The sequence below is a fragment of the Misgurnus anguillicaudatus genome, chromosome 3, assembly GCF_027580225.2.
Source record: "Misgurnus anguillicaudatus chromosome 3, ASM2758022v2, whole genome shotgun sequence".
NCBI lineage: Eukaryota > Metazoa > Chordata > Actinopteri > Cypriniformes > Cobitidae > Misgurnus > Misgurnus anguillicaudatus.
Window position 1 is genome coordinate 18,403,237 of NC_073339.2, and position 17,640 is coordinate 18,420,876.

Sequence of the window (17,640 nt, forward strand, 5' to 3'; positions counted from 1 at the left end):
ATTGTTTTGCAGATATGGAATTCATTTGGTGAGCTGTCATTTAAGGCCTACACTTCTGGTCAAAAGTTTTTGTAATACTAACTCATTTTTATTTTTTCCACATTACAATCATTTTAAACCAGTACAAACTATACGGCATAGCTGTAACGTTGGTAACATGGGCTGCTTTAAACAAAGCAAAGGAGAGTAGAATCCATGTGCAAAAGAGGTTTATTTATAAAATCCACATGGGCAGGCAAACACATCCAAAAAGGGCAATCCAAAAGAGTATCCAAATAACAGGCAATAGTCGAGGCAGGCAGCAAACAATCAGAATCCAATAAACAGGCAACAGGTCAAACCAGGCAGACACAGAACAGGAAAAAGAATACAGGTTAACAGGTAGGCTAAACAATAATCAGCCCTGATATGATCAAAAGGAAGTGGTTTTATACTAAACAAACAGAAAGTGAAATGTGAAGTGTGACATGGCATGATTTCAAAATAAAAGCCAGAACAGAACAGGGTGTCAAAATAAAAGTCCTAATAACAAAAAAAACAGTACACAAGACAAAAACCCTTACAATAGCACAAATGAATGACAACTGATATATTTAAGCAGCCTGTACCATCTACCTTTAAAGTGTAATAAGCCTTTCTCATTTTGAATATGCTGACAGGTATGAGTGGCGTTTTGCAGAAGTGTTTTTTACTGCAATAAGGGATCCTTTTTGGTTGCACGGCTCAATGAGAAAGGTCACTGCCTCTGCCATGTTTTCAAAGCATCCAAAGGTAGCTGATTTTCCAAAAAAATGCGTAGTACATTTTGATTTGCAGCTCTCTGCCACTAAAATGCACCCAGGGTACTGTGGTACTAGTACTACTGTTGTAATAACTGTTGTAATATCACTTGATTGGGCTGATCAACCACAAGATCATCCAAGCCTTAAAGATTTGAAGCTCCACCTGGAGAAAAATCTGACACGTTTGAGCCACCTAGAGATGGAGCTGAAAGGTGATTGAGTTATGTCAGATGAGTAGGTGGCGCTGGCTGAAAAGGTAAAGTGTTTATTCTGAATCTAAAGAAGGCCTTGCAACTCACAAGACATTTTCTAAAATTGATAATAATTTTTATTTGATCCATAACATGCTGTGAAAAATCACTATTGTAATTGATAGCATTTAATGACTGGCCTTTTACATTGCACACATATTAATTTGTTAAAGGCATAATGACGCATCATCACAACCGATCACACACATGCTTTTTTCACCAAAAAATAAACACATTGCTGTAGTTTCTATATAGTTAAAATTCATGAAATGTTTAGTTTATTTTTAGTATGTATTGCACAACAACTTTTGGGGGGCATTATCCACAGATTTTATCCTGTCACACAATCTTTTCAGAAATTTAGAAATGACATTGATTCAAGCCTGTTCCATTTGTCAAGTTTCTTTTGAGGCTATTAATCATCTGTTTTGGGACTGTCCCCTAAAGTCTTTCTGGAGTGATATTGAATTTCTAATTGTCCAAAATACTCTTCCAAATTTTTCTTTTAACTTTTAGACTGTCACTGTCATCGTGGCTCCCTCTGCTGGCCGTCAGAGGTTCGACATTTACATATCCGGTTAGTGCAAGGGATTATGGGTATTGCAGTCCAGAGGCATATATGAATGTCGAACCTCTGACGGCCGGCAGAGGGAGCCATAATGGCTGTGACATAGACACGTTCTTTTTGGATTTTATGCTGATGACAAGACAATATTCATTGCAAGCTTTTGTATAAATCTTCTTTTATTTAATGGAAAGTTTCATATCCTTAAATGCAAATGTACAAAAAAATAATACCTACTTCAATGAACTCAAACAAGAAATGAGTATATTTTTGGTTACAATTTCGACATATGTTAATAAGAAACCTATAAAAACTATTAAACTTTGTAAGTTATCTTTTACTTTAATTTGCATGTAAATTTATTTATGCCCTCTCTGTTTTATTTCTTTATTTCTCTCTCCGTCTCCGTGCCCCTTATGGTCTTAATGTGAATTTGATTTACACTCCATGTACTTATGTTGTCTGTATGTTTCCTATGTTTATTACTTGGAAAAATACTTATTTGTTGCTGTATTTTACTTATTTTTCGATTAGATCACCTGCGATCTTTTTTAAAAAGGCATTGGCCCTGAAATTTCTAGCCATCTGTTGCCACATATGATCCTTTTTCACTAACCTTCTTCATGTTAAGGACTTCAGTGTTCATTAATCATCGTTGCTGATGTTCTGCAAATTAAAGACAAGCAGTCATAGCAACCAGTAGGCTATTATTCAAGTCCCCCATGGAATGCTAACCTGTATTTCCAATAATAAAACTGGTATTTCTTTATTGAGGAAAATTATTTTTTATTATTTGTTAAACGCGCCACATTCGAAGTTAAGGTGTGTTTTTTTTTTTTGTTATGTTTTATTTTCACTAATTCAACCGTACTGCAGTCTAGCGACATCTATTGGACAATGTATTTCTTGACACGCAGTTCAGTTTCCTCAACGTCAAGCCAAGCAGCAAGTTCTGGCTAAAGTGGATACAGCTACGAACACATCTCGCGAGATTGTTGTTGTTTAGGGTTAGGTTTAGGGGTAGGATTAGGATGAAATACAGTGGTTTTTTCCAATATATGATACAGCTACAGCCTCAATGCCGTGAAATGTGGGGTTTATGGGTATGTTTGGGGGTAGGATTAGGATAAAACACAGCGCTCATCCGGCGAGATTTCACGAGATTTTGCCCGTAGCTGTATCCCTTCTAGCCACAACCCAAGTAGCACCCAGCATAAAAGCGAGGAGGCGTGACTAAAACGTTCTCATCCTCCATTGGACTGTTTGAAATAATGACAGGCATGCGTATCCGCCAATGATAAACCAAGGCTATATGACTCACCCGACAATGATTGGTCAAATTTGCTTTGACAGCACCCCGAATCTGCCGAACGTTACTTTACGATTGGTTTGAACTATTTAAACCGTTTGAGCGGGTGGATGGAAAACAAGAGGCTGCAGGAGATAAACTACTTTTGTTGCAGCGAAAACATTGGAAAACATTTAAAATTGGTTGCTGTGTTATAACGGCTGCTTTCGCACCGAAATCGTCGAATTAAGGATAAAGTAGTAGCTGGAGACTTACAGAGTAGCTACAGAGGTAAAAGAGTCTATACATGTTTTTATGCTAGCTAAGCTAATTATCATTCAGAAGTAATTAGGACATGTTTTCATTTAGTAACAATCTTTCGCTATAAGTACTTGACTTTGCTTGTTATCGATCTGTATTGTAATAAGCATATTCGCCTGGGCATGTTTAATCGCCGATATTAACTTAGCTCGCGCTTTTTACATTGTTTCTATGGTATGACTTTGCTCTATGAGAAACAATTGAGCTCGTACATTCACATTGGGAGTGTGTCAAATGAAATTTCTTATGTAACGTTAATTAACGTAGCTTCTTAATTGAAGTTAATCAAAAGTCTAACACATTTTCTTTAAGATGACTATTAATGCTAAGTTAAGTTTCTGCTGTAATGCGGTTTAACATTTGCCCCTAAACAGATTAGTATGATGTGAGTGTAATGTCTTCAAAGTGACAACTTGCAACAACATTAAATAGGAATAGTTTGTTTATGTCTGTTTAAAAAAAATTATAAATACTGTTGTTGTTGTTGTTGTTGTTGTTGTTGTGTTTAGATGTATTTTCAAAACTGAAAATCAAAAACAAAACCTTTTAACGTTATAGGGTCGCCATCATGAGCTCTTTGCCGGAGGCCACGCGATCCCTCATGCAGGTTTTCGATGGAAAACTGCAGGATTTCATGAATGAGGTTGATAATGTCCACATGGTTTGGCTGGGAGAGATCCAGCAGGAAGCTCAGCGCATGTTCTCCAGGTGAGACTGGTTAATCTGACTGGTTGGGGTTTGTTCTGCAATGTGGTATTGCGTTATTAATGCACTCATACATTGTCTTTGTTTGTGGTTTAGTGACTTCAGTACAGAGCCAGAACTCATGCCAAAAACTCCATCACAAAAAAAGACTAATCGTAGGAAACGAGTGTCAATGGAGCTCAATGAGTCTCGCAGTAAAAGACGGTAAGATTTTTTTGCTTTTATTTAATTTGTGTTGTTTGGAAATGTCTACTTTTGCCGGTTATTGGCTTAATTTACAGTGCCCTGATTTTGACAGTCATTTAAAATTTTCCAAAAAAGTTTGTTGGCACTGCTCGAGTGAAAATTACATGCTTGAGTTGTTACTTTTATTTTACATAAGTCCAAGCTTTTCCACTAGCCTGTTGAATCTGCTTTGTTCTGATTGGCTGAGAAATGTTCCTGGGTGTTGATTATTTTTCCGTAAACTGCACACCTGACCCATCAAATGTTTTAAAAATAGGCACCACAGTGATATTTGTGGTATAAGAGGAATAATTGACTCCGGTCCTTTGAATTATTTGAAAATAATGCACACCTCCAATTCGCGTCGTGCCGCATTACCACCTTGGGTGTGCATTATTTTCTTATAATTCAATGGCCCATCGTCAATTAATTCTTATGTAGTACATGATGTAGGACTGCAATCTATATTGAAATATCGCAATTGTGTGATCATCACAATATGCATATTGCAATTGTTTGCAATTACTAAATGACTTGGATAATTTAAGAAGTTGCAAATAGAAGATTTCAGCAGTAACAATATAAACACGTAACTTCCGATAAACACCGCTAAGAATAAATAACAACGAAGTCCTTTTTAAAGTAGTTTATTTATATAACAAGCTAAATAAACAACAAGTATATTACATAGGAAACCAAACATTTGTTATTTTCTACAAGGTATTTGTTCAAGAGTTCAGTTTAGCAACTAGTCAGACCATTAAACAAACAGAAACCGGAAGTGAAGTTCCGACCAGACGCATTATCGTGTCACCATACGTCCGTCGGATGGTTAACCCAAAAAATAACCATCATTGTGTGCCTTTTCCGTTACAGTTTCTCCAAGGGGAAACGCAGCAACCTACGACGCTCCTCTGTCCAGTTGACCCTGAACCCCATCTCGGAGCTTGTCACACCACACGTCCCAGACGACTGCTCGGAGAGCCTGGTTGAGGAGCCTGTTCGGCGCACACGTCGCAAAAAAAATACAGCAGCGGTCGAAAGTGAACCTATCAAACGCAGCACTCGCAACAAAGGCACTTCCAAAGCAAAGGAGCTTGAAGAGATTGAAACGCCAGCGGAGAGCAGTCCAGAGAAGAAAGAAGCAGATGAGGCCCAGGGTTCAGGTTCTTTTGAGGATCAGATGCTGGTGTCTGAAGCCGTGGTGAAGATTCCCTCATCTGAACGTTTGAGTGCAGAGAAATCACTAGAGACGTTGCTGAGTTCTGGTCCGTCTCCTAGCCGATCCGCTAATAAAATCCCAATCGCTGCCTCTGAGGCGCAGCCAAAACCTCAGGGCTCATCCCGGGCATCTATCCGTCGGTCACTGGTGGCACGGCGTTCGCTGGTGGGTCTGAGGCAAAGCATGACACAAGAAGCTGTTCGCAGGGCATCGCGACGCTCTTTCTTGAAGAAGAAGGCCAGACAGGGCAATTCAACCTGCAGCAGCTCCATCAGTGGTGAGACAGATATGCATTTTGCTTATTTTTATTTGTCAGTTGCTTCAGTGTTTTCTATAGTGTATACTCCCATAACAACATCTGCCAAGCCATCTAAATGTGAATAGACAGCAAGATGAGATTTCGTGTGGTTATTTCTTCATTACTCTTTCTAGGTGACATCTGTATGGACATTGAACCTGAAAACACAGAAGAAAACCAAGAACAGTGAGTGTTTTTCTTCTCTCTCTGAGCACTTGTATGTAAAGTTAGGTTTTTTTTGTGTACTAATACACATAGATTAGATTTGTTTAAATAACTAATCCAGCATTGTTTGTGCCATGGATCTTAACAACATGCAAATGTATTATGGTGGGGTGTGCTCTGTTATGAGGTCAGCAACTGCACATTAATGCTCTGCTATTGTGTCTTGTTTTTTAGGATTGATCTTAATCCGGAGGTTACTGAACATGCCACTGAAACCACAAATAAACCAGAAATGGCCGAACCTGAGGTAAAATTGTCTCTTGCACATACAAATTTGAGACACTAGCTGTGTCCCAATTTGAAGGCTGCAGCCACCTAAGGATGCGACCTGAAGGCGAGTACTCGGTCTTTGAAGGTCACAGCCGCTGAAGTCCACAAAGAGAACAACACACTTGCTGGTTTTAAACGCCTTTGTGGCTAACAACCTTTCTAGTGCAAGGAAATGTCGTGCGTGTTACAAGCTCATGTGCAAAAAAGAGTGAGTCATGCGCATTACAAGTTAAGTGCTAGGAGGAGTCCATGCTGCGTGCGTTCAGGTCTGAGCAAGTCCAAGACGCGCACATTACCAGTCCAGGTGCATCCGAGAAGGAATCCGCCCACATTACAAGCTCTTTTGCACAAAGTGAAGCCCACAAACCCTCATGTTAGAAAAAGCATGCAGTGCGAATGTTAATTTGAAACTTTTAATAATAACTATATCATGAAAGCCCGCTATCAGCCATATGTCTGACAATTGTTGATAAACAATAGTATCGTCACAACCCTAAGCAACATACACAGAATAATACCGTATTAATACAAAACATTACTAAAACGGTGACAAGAAACTTTTTTGCTGCTAAATACACACTTTTATTTGATAAAAGTTTTAAATGCTTATTTTAAAATATTTAGCTGTTACAGGCGTGCAATGCATCTCGGGATAGCCTAGGCTGAAGTAGCCTTCGAATTGGGAAACAGCTTGTCCAAAATGAATTCTTCCTTCCTGTTATGATTGTATAGTAGGTTTCCTGTGTAGTTTGATTAATTGACGTTTGTTTTCGTAGGAGCCTGAACCCCAGATTGCTGAAGAGGAAGAAATTGAGTCAAAGGATGAACCTGCAAAACAGATTGCAGAGCCTTCCACCTCCATTGAAAACTGCCGTTTCACACGATCTATGAGAACAAATGTACCAGAAACAGGTACACCTGTAGCTATGGTTGCATAAAGTGCAGGCTATGGAAATTCTTGCTTTACATTAAAGAAGGGGTGTTTCAAATTATATTAGCATGTAACTCACAATTAAATGTTTTTGTGTTTTTAGATGGCAGCGGAGGAGTCATCCGGTAAGATCACGGTTTACTCACTCCGCTTTATTTTAATGTCTTTTTTTAGTGATAGACCGGTATATCGGCCGGCCGATATATCGGGCCGATATTTGCGAGCTTTATGTGTATCGGCATCAGCCGATACATGGCTGCCGTGTTTGCCGATTTTTCCGGCATAATTTACAGACAGAGTGCTGGAACCCGCAAGCGATTGCACGTCATGTGACTAAAAACAACCAACCTTTTCACGACAACATTGAAAGCTCGGCTTAACAGCTGATCATAGCTGAACAAAGTGGTTTTTTTTTCATCTCTATGGGGCGGTTTCCTGGACAGGGATTAGACTAGTCCTAGACTACAATAAATGTAAGAACTGTGCAAACTAATAACATCTCTTTTTAACAACATGCCATTTTTTTACCTAATTTTTATGATGTAAATTGAGTGAGCAAAACCAGTATCGGCTCCAAATATCGGCTCAAGAAAATCGGCAGCCTGTATCGGTCATCGGCTAAGGCTGATGAAACAAAAATCGGCATCGGCACTGAAAAATACATATCGGTCGATCCCTAGTCTTTTTGGTGTAAAGCGATCTTATTGTTCAAATGTTTCTCTTATAGCTCCACACGCTCTGGCTCCAAGCGGAATGCGGAGGAAACCATACAGAAGATCAGCACACCCAAGAAGAGTTCTCCCCCAAAGAAGTGTGCCACGAGTATCGCCCATTTCTGATCTTACTGAAAAACAGCCCATGTGGAATTTCACATTAATATGGAGCTGGCCATTCAGTCATTGATGATGCCAGACAATCAGCTGTTGTATAAATGCCAAGTGTTTCTTTACTAGTATTTATTTGATGATTCAATAAATAAGGTTGGTAAATTGGTGTGTTTGCATAGAGTATCGCTCCGCACATGCGCTCATTCATGCACACCGTGCAGAAGAACCAGATGCTGATGCAGACGCCTGGATCTCTGGGCCGCAACACCATCATAAAGTCCTTCATCAAACAGTCCGCCAGCAAAACTGACGTCAAGGTTAGCACGTTCCTCTGTTTTAGATATTTCTATGCATTATAAACTAGTTTATGGGGGTGTTATTGATTAGATTGAAGTTAATTGTTTGCTAATATTTGTTCAAGTAGGAATTTTAGTAATTGTACTTACTGTGTTCCCCCAGGAAGGCTCTGTGGTGAGTATAAATGCTGAAAGTCCAGACTGACTTCGTTTTCCATGTCAGTTCCGTACATTTGATCTTTAGAAGCACGCAAAATTCATTTCAGTTTGACTTGTAGTTTTGATGAGATTTATGTTCAAGAAATGTTCTGTGTTTATTACAATAAGTTACCATTGAATGCTTTATACTGATTGCTTGAGATGTTCCACAGGTATGCATTATTTTCGCATCTAACCTGTCAAATGTCTTAAAATAACCACCAGAGCAATGTCTGTGGTGACCATGGTATAAGCAGAATAATTGACTCCGGTGCTTTGAATTATTTTTTTTTTTATAATGCACACCTATGATGTAACGGTTTCACGTTGTGCTGCACCTTGGGTGTGTATTGTTTTCAAACAATTCAACAGCCCTTCATTCATTATTCCTTACTTAAGACCTGTCAACAGTGTTTGTGGTTACATTTGGAAAGCATACATCGATCTTGAAATTAAAATTATTCAAATGTGTTAACTACAATGGAAGTCCACAGGGCCAATAAATATTTCAAAAGTTTAAGAAGGTAGTTTTGAAGGTATTACCAGAAGTCTTAAAGGGATAGTTCACCCAGAAATGATCATTCTGGCATAATTTACTCACCCTCATGTTGTTACAAACCTCTATAATGTCTTTGTTCTGCTGATAACAAAGGAAGATAATTTGACCAAAAAGTCTTTTAGTGTAATATTGTAACCACAAATGACTTTTTGAGTTAACCTACCGCATGCCTCATTTGTCCATAGTGCTAAACCAGTATAAACACAGAACATTTTTTTCATTGGCTGGAAGAGCATTTAGCATCTGAAAGCAGTCTGACCTCATCGCTCATCATGGTGTACGTCTTTGTCTTGGCTGTGTGTTTGGTGTTGGTTGGGAATTTCACCTTCACCCATTTTTGTATCTTTGGTATTAGCCTGAGAGCTGACTAATTTTTAAAAACCATTCACCACTCTGCACACAGTAAACTGTCCTGACATGTGGTTTTCTTCGGCATTAATGTACTGACCCACTTTAACAAAACCTTTGTCATCTTTAAAAGATCACAAAAGTTTTAATCCTGTCTAAAATGTTTGTTTCGCCTCCAGGAGCGAGAGCGGCAGAAGTGGGATGCTTTGAACAAGAAGATAGAACAAGAAAATGATAGAAAGAGAAAGATTGAGGAAGAGAGGAGGAGGAAACAAGAAGAACTGAAAAGGTGCTTTTGTGTGTTGAAATTTTTGATTTAAATGACTGCTAATATAGTCTCAAGTTTAGACAAAAGCAGGACTTAAAAGTGAATCCCGTCCATTTTAGGAAGCGGGATGAGCGTTTGAAACGGGTTGTTGAAGCTCGAGTGAAAGGAGAGAAAGAGAAGGAGCAGGAAATAAAGAAAAAGATTGAGGAGAAGATGGCACTGCTTGAAAAGAAAAATGACATGGTACTAAAAATCTCAATTGTTTTGGTGATCTGCGATACCCAATGCATGAGGTTTTTATTAAGGGTTTGATCTTTCTCTTAGATGCGTGTTGAGCGGTTGGCAGATGAGAAGGCCAAGAGGAAGGTGGCTACTAAACGACAGGAAGAACTGGAGCTGCGCAAAAAACAGGAGGAGGCTGCCAGACAAAAGAAACTTCAGCAAATCGTAAGTCTGTACTTTCTACATATTATAAATGTAACTTATACAGTATATTAAAGCTGATTATCTGTTTAGCATAAAATGCCAAACAATTTTACGTTTTATGTACAGGTTTTGAACAACACTTAAATTTTTTGAGTTAACTATCCCTTTAACTTTAGACAGAAATCTATTTCAGTGTTAATAAAATGCCATGTAGCAGCTTCTAGAACGTTTTGTGAGTGATCTGTTGTTGAACTTCTAAAATGAATCTTCACAAAGCAAGTCAACTTTTTTTCTAAAGAGAGAGCAGGAGCGGGAGAGAGAGCGGGAACGTGAACGGGAGCTGGAGAGAGAACGGGAACAACGGGCCGCAGCTGAGAAGTTTGTGTTAATTTCTTATTGCACAAATTATATGATTTGTTCCTGATGAATTTCAGAACTAAACATGAGGGTTTTTTTGTGTTTCAGAGAGAGGCTAGAGAGAGAGAAGGCTATCGCTCTTCAAAAGGAATTGGAAAGAGCAGCCCGAGAGAAAGAGAGGAGAGAGATGGAGGAAAAGAGAAAGATGGTGAGTCATGTTTATAAGCTCTGTCACTTGCTTTTATCACATTTTAAAAGCAATGTTAAAGGGGGGACATAACGCACACAGTTTATGCTAATCTCATGTTAATATAGAGTAGGGGTATGCGGGGCACAAACTAACTCAGAGTTAATTGTAGCAAAACATAACATGAATGTCAGCAATTCCTAGTAACTGATAGCTGGGATTTAAAAAAAATTTACACAGAGGGGTTAGTTGTAACAAAGTGTTACAATTAAGCCAATTTTTTAATACAATGATAATGAAATGAAAACAATGTAAATACTGTTCATCAAAATGATAACTGTTAATAAAAGTGCAGCTCTTTCATAAAAATATATTAATATGCATTGACGCATAGCACAAGAAAGATTAGATAAAGGATCATGGATGGATGAATGTGTGTGTGGATATCTATTATAGTCAGTAGGGATGTAACGATACTTTGCGGTACGATACTTCGCAATACAAAAAATGCCACGATGTTGCATTGTGCATGATGGGGATATCTATACGATGACGTTCTTTTAATTTTATTCGCTGACCGGTCAACGCATCACCTTTGCTTCACCGCAGTCACACAGACATCAATTGAATCACCTGCAACTTGAACAGAAGGTCAGCAACATGACTTGGGTAGAAACAGAAATTGATATAGATGATACCCCGTCATCCAACGTCTGGCAGCATTTTGTTTTCATATCACGCACCAAAACATCTCGAGACACGCGCTTTTGTCCGTTCAGCCGCGAACGCCCAGCCGCATACACAAGTCTAGGTGACGCCACGCGATTGAGATATCTTATGAAAACATAACAAAACTAAAGTAAGTTTCTAAATAGTAATGATAAACTTATTTTTACTCGATCACTATTGGCTCCTATAGATAGACAGCAGAAATGTTTTGCGCAAAGCAGGGAAAGGGAAGCAGAAATGAGAAATGTGTATAGGGGAGTTTAATGCTCACCCAGTCAGATCTTAAAGGCGGAGTCCACGATGTTTGAAAAACGCTTTGGAAAAGGAGACGGGCCGACTACCAAAACACACTTATAGCCAATCAGCAGTAAGGAGCGTGTCTACTAACCGACATCCTTGCCGGGTTGCGTATGTGTGGGGCGGGTCTATCAACAGAAGGTCCAGATTCTATTGGGGTAGGGGCGTGTTTGTTTAGGTGATTTCAAATATCAACATTGGCTTTCAAACATCGTGGACTCCGCCTTTAAACCTTAGAGGAAAAATCTCAAGTAAACCTCTGTCAAGTCTATAGAATTGCATTGTTGCTGAAAAAAAATCAATAGATGTATGTGTTATACTATTCTGTATTTTTAGATGTGAAATTAATATTTAGTTCACTAGCTGTAGGACACTATGACTGAGATTATTTTAGTATAGCAGTCATAAAATGAATGGTTTCTTAAAATAGTATTATTGTAAAAATATTCTTGTAAAAAATAAGTTATTAATCATTGTTATAATTGTATAATGTAAAAGTGCAAGAAAATATGTTCATTTCCAAACCTTTTATGCCATTTATGCCTTCAAACATGTTCATTATACTTAAAGAAATAATCTACTCATTTTCAATATTAAAATATGTTATTACCTTAACTAAGAATTGTTGATACATCCCTCTATCATCTGTGTGCGTGCACGTAAGCGCTGGAGCGCGCTGCAACGCTTCGATAGCATTTAGCTTAGCCCCATTCATTCAATGGTACCATTTAGAGATAAAGTTAGAAGTGACCAAACACATCAACGTTTTTCCTATTTAAGACGAGTAGTTATACGAGCAAGTTTGGTGGTACAAAATAAAACTTAGCGCTTTTCTAAGCGGATTTAAAAGAGGAGCTACATTTTATGGCGTAATAGCACTTTTGGGAGTACTTCGACTCGGCGCAGTAACACCCTCCCTCTCCCATTATGAGAGGGAGAAGGGGAGCGGACTTTTCAGGCGAGTCGAAGTACTCCCAAGGGTGCTATTGCGCCATAAAATGTAGTTCCTCTTTTAAATCCGCTTAGAGAAGTGCTACGTTTTATTTTGTACCACCAAACTTGCTCGTATAACTACTCGTCTTAAATAGGAAAAACGTTGATGTGTTTGGTCACTTCTAACTTTATCTCTGATTGGTACCATTGAATGAATGGGGCTAAGCTAAATGCTATTGAAGCGTTGCAGCGCGCTCCAGCGCTTATGTGCACGCGCACGGATGATAGAGGGATGTATCAACAATTCTTAGTTAAGGTAATAACACATTTTAATATTGATAATGAGTAGACTATTCATTTAACATGAACATTGTTAACATGTATTTAAAAATATTTAAGTATCATGTAGGAATAGTGGGTTAAGCAAAGGACATTGTATAGAAGTCTTAGGCTTTTAAAAAAGTCAGAATAAATAGGAGGCCTGTCCCTCAGTAGAGCTTTATATCTAACAACGCCCCTGCTAAGTCCCTTAATTCTAATTTTATGTAAAATTTCCCTTTTTTTCAGTGACAGACCTGCAGTACAGAAGGTTCAGTTAAGCCTCAATGTTAAAATTCATGTTCAACAAAAAAGTTACTGAAATTGTTAATAAAAAACCATGATGTGTATCGTATCGGGAACCAAGCATCGAGATACAGATTGAACCGTGAGCTTAGTGTATCGTTACACCCCTAATAGGCAGATATACAAACAGTATCCACCTTTAGTATATAGACAGAATTTTATTGAATTATTTAAACAAGATTTTCTAGCAGGTGTTACAACAAATCCCTCTGTTTGTTACTATGAACCCCAGCCTATGGGGGTAGATTGTAACGTTTGTAACGTTAGGGTGTGCCCCCCTCTCCCCTACCTATAGAGCAGCTGTACCTCTTCTCTATCGTGAAGCCAACACAGAGGTGACTTAAAGGGGACATAAACATGCAAAAAGTCAGATTTTCATGATATAAGTGCTGTAGTTGGGTCCCCTGGTGCTTCTATCAACCAAGAAAATGTGAAAAAAGATCAACCCAGTAACTTGGTTTTGGTAAACAATTTTCTGCAAGCATGTGAAAAATAGGTAATCCCCTTATGGTGTTAGAATAAAAACGCCCTGTAATCTGCACTATCCAACCATGGCACTGCCATTTAGTGCAGAGATCAACTCATTTGCATTTAAAAGGACACACCCAAAATGCACATTTTTGCTCACACCTACAAAGTGGCAATTTTAACATGTTATTATAAATTATCTGCTGGGTATTTTAAGCTAAAATTTTCACATATGTACTCTGGTGACATTAAAGACTTATTTGACATCTTAAAGTCTTATGAAATGTCCCCTTTAAACTGCAATTCATTGACTGTCTAAGTTACAGGAGAAATAAATGTTTACGGCCTTGTACAAAGTGGTTTTGGTCTATATTTTTGCCCTTCATGACAACTGAGGGGGGTGAATTTTTTGTAAGCCACCCATTAAAATGTATTAATCCTGAGTTCTGCATAATTAAGAGGGTTGACCACTTAAGTGACAGGTAAACTTCTCCTACTATCACTACCATCGAGCTAGGTGGGTGTGGTTTCAGCAACCAGTCATTACAGCTCTACCCACGTCCCGCCTTGCCCATTTTTGGTTATCCGTGAGTGATGTGCGGTGACATGCAGGCTGCGTCAATTATTGGCTTCAAAAAAGCTCTTCACAAACCTCGGACACTACGTTTATATTTTTTACAGTATGATTCAACCGCATACAGTACATCACATTATCCCTGAATCATTTGAATGTACTTTGCACAGACATACTCTGTCTGTCATCCATCCAACTAGTTTATTTAAACTTTGCCCACATTAGCATGAGAATCCAACTCTTATAGAGTGTACATGCATGAAATGGCATTAGACATCTCCTTTTATAACTGAGGGAATTGTGTTCTCTTTACAAGACTTTTTAATATAATTTTTTTCCTTATTCTTTGTATAGGAGGAGCAGAAGAGAGCTGAGGAGCAAAAGAGAGCTGAGGAGGCGAGGGCTGCCCAACAAAAAAGTGCTGCTGTTACTGCAACCTCTGCCACAGTGCAGGTAATGCAACACCACATTCAATTGCAACTAATTGTTTAAACGTTTCTAGCATTACATTTATTTTGTGCAAAATTATAGTTTTTTTTCTTTGTTCTGCTAAATTTTTGGTTCACACAGGTCCCGAAAGTGCAACTGACCAGTTTGCTCAACACAACCATAACAAAGAGTCCAGGTGTCACTGTTGTAGATACTAAGGTAAGAAATAATTTTCCTGGTTTTGTCGACGTCTTTTCAACTGCTGTGTTGATACTGAAGCTTTTAATATGTGCCCTCAGGACTCTGGTATGAAAACTCCAGTTAGAAAAGTAGATGCTCTCAATAAGACGATTGATGTTGGATTCAATGCTACGTTCAATGTAGAGGTATGGTGACATTAACTGGAGGGCAGCTAAAAGAAAAAATACTTTCCAAAAAAAAAAAATAGTTTGCTTTGCCTAGATACCTAAAACTATCTAAAGTTGCTGCAATGGATAGTTCGTAATGTTTTTTCTTCCCTCTTGGTCTTGGAAGCAATCGCCAGCGTCATCTCCGCAGTCCTACGAGATCACTCCCAAAGGCCAGAAAGTGACGGTTTTGACGAATCCTGAAGATTACGGTATGGACCAGAACAGCGATGACTCCACAGATGATGAATCTGCTCCCAGAAAACCCATACCATCCTGGGCTGAGGGTATGATATTCCTTAAATGCAATATACTTAATACTCTCTATTTCAAGATGTGCACACTGGGATATTTAAAAAAAAAAAAGGTTTGATAAACAAATAGTAAAGCTTTTATCTAGATTTTATCATGGAGGTACTTACTACTTAACAATTGAAATGTACAGTATTTTGTGCTTTTTGAAGTTCTGCTATACCTCTCTAATCTTATGTTCTGTCATGCAGGTAAGCAGTTACAGCAGACTATAATGAAGTTGTATTATAATCCACTGGATCTTAATTCATATTTCGGGGAACCTGAACCACCGAAGCTGGAGGTCATCTTTCAGCGGACCAAACCTCGCTTTTTTAAGCGCACTAGTTCAGCTGTGTGGCACTCTCCACCACGCTTGGGAAATACCGGCCATTTATAGACGGCTATGATTTTATAAAACAAAATAAATACTGGTAATTTTTAAGCTTTGTTTTTGTAAAATGCACAAAGTAATAAAATAAAAAATACATTTCTTTTGATCGTTTTTGGGAAAATGTCTCTTTTTGAATCTTTTAATTTCTGTTGTAAATAAAGAACTCTTTCACAAAAATATGTCTTTAAGAAACTGGCTTTTATTAGTTTAAGAATGATAAAGATGAGTTTGAAAGTAAACTTCAGAGGCCAGTTGTTCAAAAGTAATCCATTTGGATTTCAGCTATTGGATTGGATCAGAAATTCAACAGGGGTTGTACAAAACAAAAAAATTGACTCTGAATTTGGATTGGATCACAAAATCCAATCTAGGTATTGATCTGGATCAAATCATCACTTTGTGGTGTTCAAAACCTTTTGGTAAGATGGGGATTAATTTGATCCCAAAAGAAGGATTATTCTGATCCCAGTCAGTTTTTTACTAAAACTTTAAAACCTACAGTTAGTCTACAATATACAATTTTTTTTCTTGTAATATTCATACATTTATCTTTTTCTGTTGAAATGTTGCTCTTATAAATTCAATCCTTAAAATGTATTCAAAAGTATAGCAATGGGCTACCATTTACACCTTCCAGTCAAATAAGAAAGTCCATATAAATCTCTAATACAGCAGTCAAAAACAAACAAAAAATATTTAATCATTTTAACGAGGCATTTTGAACGGTCATTTGGCACTTTACAGTATATTGATACAAATCACAATCATCAGAGACCAAACAGTCAAAAGTAGTTTTAACAACTGTCATCTCTACAAATGTAAACTACCGGACATTTCGCCTCTATGTGACTTAAAATGCATGTGTTTGTGTATAATCTATATTTGTTTGTTTGTATTTTTGTTGGCCATAAGAACAGACTGAATGTTGAATGGAAATAAAAAATTAAGGGAAAGTTGTGTTTTATTGTCTCCAAGTAAAACACTTAGTGACCCCATATTGACCGAACCACCTTCTGTTTTTTGGCTAATAGTCAACATTGACATGTGATCCCATTTACAACACGAGAAATCCAGATTAGCTAATCTAAAAAAGTGTGTATGTGTATCAGGGTGATCCAATCCAATTTTGCTTTGAAAAACCAGGACAAATGTGAGATGGTTTATCTGATCCTGGATAGCAAAACATGGGATTTACAAATCTGGATCATTTTGATCCAGATGAAGCTTTTTGAACAACTGGCCCCAGGACTTGAAAGTATAATATTGCTTTAAATGGTGATTAATTTAAGAAAGTTGGTTTTGTATAAAACATTACAATTAGAAAAACGTGACAAGAAGCATTGGTAGTTAGTGGTTTTAAATTCACCTCTATATTACTTTCTTGGTAATTAACAAACACCAAATGGTGGAATTCAACACATTACATCAATATCTAAAAACAATTTAAATCAAATTTAGATCACAATTTATGTGAATTTTTCATAAAAATTTGATATTTTTCTGGCAAGCTAATGGTGTAGTTGAGGAAGTACATTGTAAAAAAAACTTTGCTGCCTTCATTTTCTTTGTTAAATCAACTCAGATTTACGAGGCATGTCAACAGAAATTAGTTGTCACAACTTATAAAATATAGTTCAGAAAAGTCAACTTAAATTTATAAGTTATAACAACTCACCTGTAGTTATAACAACTCATCACTAGTCAAGATAAATAATAGTAAGTTGAAATGACTTGTAAATCTGAGTTGATTTAACAAAAAAATTTATGGCAGCAAAGTATTTTTTACAGTGTTAACGGGTATAAAAGTACTTCATATCTCCCAAAACACAGAATTAATGTATAGATGGGAAGTAATGAAAAAAATGGTATATTATTTGTATCATTAAAAATGTATATATTTTTTGTAATCACTCTTTTAATCTCTGGGGTCATTTTTACCCCCAAG

The 17,640-nt window shown here is 37.6% G+C and overlaps 1 protein-coding gene across 3 annotated transcripts; it reads left to right on the top strand.

Annotated features, from left to right (window-relative positions):
* The first annotated feature begins 2,943 nt into the window (after window positions 1-2,943).
* incenp (inner centromere protein) lies at window positions 2,944-15,872 on the top strand. 3 transcript variants are annotated; one of them, XM_073862624.1, is made up of 21 exons: window positions 2,944-3,177; window positions 3,766-3,915; window positions 4,009-4,116; window positions 5,014-5,636; window positions 5,792-5,843; window positions 6,057-6,129; window positions 6,929-7,064; window positions 7,187-7,208; window positions 7,811-7,913; window positions 8,099-8,227; window positions 8,370-8,381; window positions 9,491-9,600; window positions 9,699-9,822; window positions 9,904-10,026; window positions 10,304-10,383; window positions 10,471-10,570; window positions 14,529-14,627; window positions 14,745-14,822; window positions 14,903-14,989; window positions 15,138-15,297; window positions 15,514-15,872. In XM_073862624.1, exons 2-21 carry the CDS (start codon window positions 3,776-3,778, stop codon window positions 15,699-15,701), a joined length of 2,547 nt encoding a protein of 848 aa, XP_073718725.1. In that variant the 5' UTR covers window positions 2,944-3,177; window positions 3,766-3,775; the 3' UTR covers window positions 15,702-15,872. The 3 variants fall into 3 exon arrangements, with proteins under 3 accessions (XP_073718725.1, XP_073718720.1, XP_073718731.1); XM_073862619.1 differs by having other exon boundaries at window positions 2,945-3,177; window positions 7,811-7,903; window positions 8,089-8,227; XM_073862630.1 differs by lacking the exon at window positions 8,370-8,381 and having other exon boundaries at window positions 2,946-3,177; window positions 7,811-7,903; window positions 8,089-8,227.
* Window positions 15,873-17,640: the final 1,768 nt, after the last annotated feature.

Coding starts and splice junctions, on each gene's coding strand:
- incenp (XM_073862624.1), top strand. CDS start 3,776: ATGAGCTCTTTGCCGGAGGCCACGCGATCCCTCATGCAGGTTTTCGAT. Junction 9,601..9,698: donor AAACAAGAAGAACTGAAAAG/GTGCTTTTGTGT, acceptor CGTCCATTTTAG/GAAGCGGGATGAGCGTTTGA. Junction 10,027..10,303: donor AAAAGAAACTTCAGCAAATC/GTAAGTCTGTAC, acceptor TTTTTTCTAAAG/AGAGAGCAGGAGCGGGAGAG.